The sequence below is a fragment of the Loa loa genome (assembly GCF_000183805.2).
Source record: "Loa loa unplaced genomic scaffold supercont3.366, whole genome shotgun sequence".
Lineage (NCBI taxonomy): Eukaryota > Metazoa > Nematoda > Chromadorea > Rhabditida > Onchocercidae > Loa > Loa loa.
The window spans coordinates 7333-11550 of NW_018108546.1; the positions used below are offsets into that span (position 1 = coordinate 7333).

The 4218-nt window shown below is 24.0% G+C and overlaps 1 protein-coding gene across 1 annotated transcript in view; it reads right to left on the minus strand.

The window, feature by feature from the left end:
• Positions 1-4218, minus strand: part of LOAG_18563 (carboxylesterase) — a gene marked incomplete at both ends in the record, with an annotated part of 6891 nt that overhangs the window by 1763 nt on the left and 910 nt on the right. The window contains 7 exons of the mRNA XM_020451225.1: positions 678-804; positions 992-1087; positions 1369-1589; positions 2184-2372; positions 2589-2754; positions 3171-3332; positions 4020-4150. Coding sequence (XP_020305009.1) covers positions 678-804; positions 992-1087; positions 1369-1589; positions 2184-2372; positions 2589-2754; positions 3171-3332; positions 4020-4150 — 1092 coding nt within the window. The remainder of the gene's footprint in view (positions 1-677; positions 805-991; positions 1088-1368; positions 1590-2183; positions 2373-2588; positions 2755-3170; positions 3333-4019; positions 4151-4218) is intronic.

A 4218-nucleotide genomic window follows, 5' to 3' on the forward strand; every position in this document is an offset into this window, starting at 1 on the left:
GTACTCATAATCATATCATTCTATAACACTTATATACTCATAATCATATCATTCTATAACACTTATGTACTCATAGTCATATCATTTTATAACACTTATGTACTCATAATCATATCATTCTATAACACTTATGTACTCATAGTCATATCATTTTATAACACTTATGTACTCATAATCATATCATTCTATAACACTTATCTACTTATAATCATATCATTTTATAATACTTATGTGCTCATAATCATATCATTCTATGACATTTACGTACTCATAATCATATCATTCTACGACACGTATCATGTATTATTCTACAATACGTGTTTCTCATTCCTATTATTTTGCAATACGTATATCACGTGGTCGTAGCACAACACGTATTTAGTTCGTGATCGTATTATTATACAATATATATCATTTAAAATCATATCAATCTACAACATGTATGTATCAATCTTGTGATCGTATCATTCTACAACACATATCATATAATATTCTACGACATGTGTTTTTTTAATTGTATTATTCTGTAATATTTATTTTGTAATTACATTATTCCATTTAAATCCGATCAACAATACATTTATTTCATAATATTTTATATATGATCTTGTAATATTTGTATTTTCTTAATTTAAAAGTAAAAAAAAAAAGAATAATTAATTTTAGAAAAATAATACCTTTCTTATGAGCCCATTCATGTTGTGCAACACCAATTATGATCGGTACTCGTGCATTATTACTAATTAATTCAGCACCAGATTGTGGTATTAATTCATCATCAACAATCATTTTCGATACTCCTAGCTTGATATTATATCAAAATGTTGTCAAAAATTGGAATAAACTTTTTTTTTCGTTGTTTTTTGTCATTTTAATTAATTACATAAGAAAGATATTAATTAAATACAAGAAAGAGTTTTTTTAAAAAAAAAAGTAATTAATAAAAATTTTAGTATAATAATTATTTTTGTATACAATTTACAAGCAATACCTCAGTAGCAAGTGCATAACGAAATGAAAATGATGAAAGATTGAGTTCATTTCGAAAACATTCAACCAATTCGATACTATTCATTCCTTCGCTATTCTAAATATTTGTAATTTAGAGAAATAAAAGAAGAAGAGAAAAAAAACGATATTATTTTATTTTATAAAATTATGTTAATAAAAAAAAAAATAATAATTTCATCAATCTGTTTTTTTCCTTTTGAAAAATTACAACCAAGGAGATGATTAATTAATTAATAATTATCATTTTATTTGTAACTAATAATTTAAAAGAAATTTAATGTAACAAATTATCGGAATTAATTACACAATTGTTTTTGATTCATTCTTGATGGAAAATTTTATTTTAAATTAACTTACACCTAAACATTCCGGTATTTGTTCTTGCATATTACATTCCTCACTGATAATTGGTAATCCGGATGCTTTTAACAATGGCTGTATTTTTTGTTTATCTAATTCTTTTTGACAATTAATATATGATACAATATTATTAACACTCCATGCCGGTTGACCAAAACGATGTATTGCCCAACCAGCAGTTGAAGAACCGGATAACATGATTGCTCGATGTAATAAACCTGAAAATGATAACCGGATTAAACACATAAATTATTTGCTTAATTTTAAACAAACCTTAAAAATGACTATTGTACATTTTTAAAAACTATGCTAATATCATTAATTATTTGATAATGAACAACTGTTAATTTTAAGCAATACTTATCAATCACCTAATGATAACATATTATTAAATTAAAAGTTAAAAATAAATGAAAATGTTTGTAAGCAGAACAAAAAGAAAAAGTTCAATAATATTAAACTCAATTTTTTTTTAAAAAAAATTTCTACAAAAATTAAAAATTAGCATGTAAATGGAAAATGGTTTTGTAAATTTAATCATTTGAAGTCTCTTAAACGTATTTACATTATCGCTTAAATTATCAATTTAATTTAACAATATTATCACTAGTGATGCCTTTATCATTGATAATAATCAATTTGATTAAAATTAATCATATTTCTTCGCTAATTTTTTCTTTTTTTTTTATTGAAATGATTCATTTCAATTTACAAAAATTTCATGATATCTTATTGAAAAATTGCCGTAAAATCTAAGCATTTGAAAATATATTAATTATAAAAATAAAATAAATTATCAGTAATATTTTAACCTTTAGTTTTCGGTGATACTGCAAGTACAGAAGCAGCAGCTGCACCAGCACTTTCACCCATAACTGTAACCTTTGTTGGGTCACCGTTTAATTGTTTAACATTTGTTTGAATCCATTCCAGTGCCATTACCAAATCCCAAATACCAAAATTACCTTCTATATGATCGTTATTCTTATAATTCATGAATCCTATAGTAAGAAAAAAAATATAATTACAATTAATTATTAGTTAATTATTAGTTAATTACAACAACAATATGTTGAGGAATTATGCATTTTCTAACTTAATATATATACATATGTATGTAACAATTTGATTAATTAAATCTTTGCTTCCACTTATTATTAATTAAATCACTGTTAATTAATGAAAAAATTTTTGTAAACTTTAAATAAAAAGCATACCCAAAAGTCCGAGTCGATAGTTAAGTGTTATCAATGCAACACCATTTGATGTGAAATGTTTAGTGATTACTTCCATATCAATACCGGTATCACCGGAACCGGCTAAAAATGATCCACCATGAATCCATACAATAACTGGATGCAATTTTGATTCTTCTTCCGGATCCTATAAAGTGACACAACTTTATTTTTCCACTTTTTTTTCTTTCTCTCTCTCTCTCTCTCTCTCTCTGATTATAAGCAGTAGAGAATTTTTCTTTTTTTTTTGTCGAATAAAATAGCATTAATTAATTGGTCAATTAATTACAATAGCTTATTAGAGAAGTAAAGCAAGCGAAATTTAAATAATTTAAACTTCAATTTCCAACAAATAAGTTATTTTTCTGAAACATTCCCAAATGTATAGCCATTAATTTCCAATAATTTTTTTTCTCAACAATTTCTGATCATTGATTTTTTGATTTTTGATTTTTTAATTATTGATGCTAAAATTTTTCAATAATATCTTTAATCAAAGAAAATTTTATAATTGAAATTTCAAAAAAAAAAAACAAAAACAAAAAAGTGCAATAAAAATCTTACATATGGTGTGAAAACATTAAGAAATAAACAATCTTCACTTTCATTTTGCATATTTGAACCAGCAAATTTATCATTTTTATGAAATTCCATAAATTGTAAACATGGTGCACCATAATCGAGTGCTGCATATTCCTGATGCCATCGTGCTCGTTTTACCGGACGCTGAAAAAAAACAAAATTGGATTCAGGAATTATTCCGATTAATGATGACAAAATAAAAGAGAAAAAAAAAGTAAATGAAAAAATAAATTAAAATTAAATTATTTCATTAATTAATTCGTATTATTTTTATCAAAAAAATTGCAAAAGTAAACAAGAATTTTCTAATGTAATGCTTAATGCTTAAATGCTTAATCATTTTTTAGATGCTATCTGTCAGACATATCAGTATATCAGTTATATCAGTTTACTATTTGCCTCTCTTTTTTTTCCCCTCTCTCTCTTTTACTTTTTAAAAATGAAAATTTCTACGAAATAAACAAATTGTTGAGATTAAATATTTCAATTAGTTAAATTTATATCACAAAAATAAATTATTGGTTAGAGCAAAAAAAAAATTGTCAATAGACTTTAATGTAATTAAACAAAATTATTTTCACTTTATTTTTTCGAAATTAAAAAAAAAAATTAAATTATCAAATTAACCTTCAAAAAAATCCAATTAATTTGCGAAAAATGCAAATGAATTCCATTTTTAAATTAATGAAAAAGCGCTAATGGAATGGATGAGAAAGAAAATTTCTCATTTGCTTTAATTATAATTAATTATAATATGAATGATATGAGGAGAAAGTAACGAAAAAGAATGGAAGAAAGAGAAAAAAAAAAAAAAGAAAAGGAAAGTATAACCTTAAATCGTAATTGACCAATGGGTGCTTCAGCATACGGTATACCACGAAATATTTGAACATAATTATCAGCTAATTTGTAAATTTTACCAAGTAATAAACCTTGTTCAACCCATACTGATCGTGATTTTGCTAAATTTTGTCCCACAATACCATCCGGTAGTAATATTGTAATAAGTAATAAAGGTATACCAAATAAT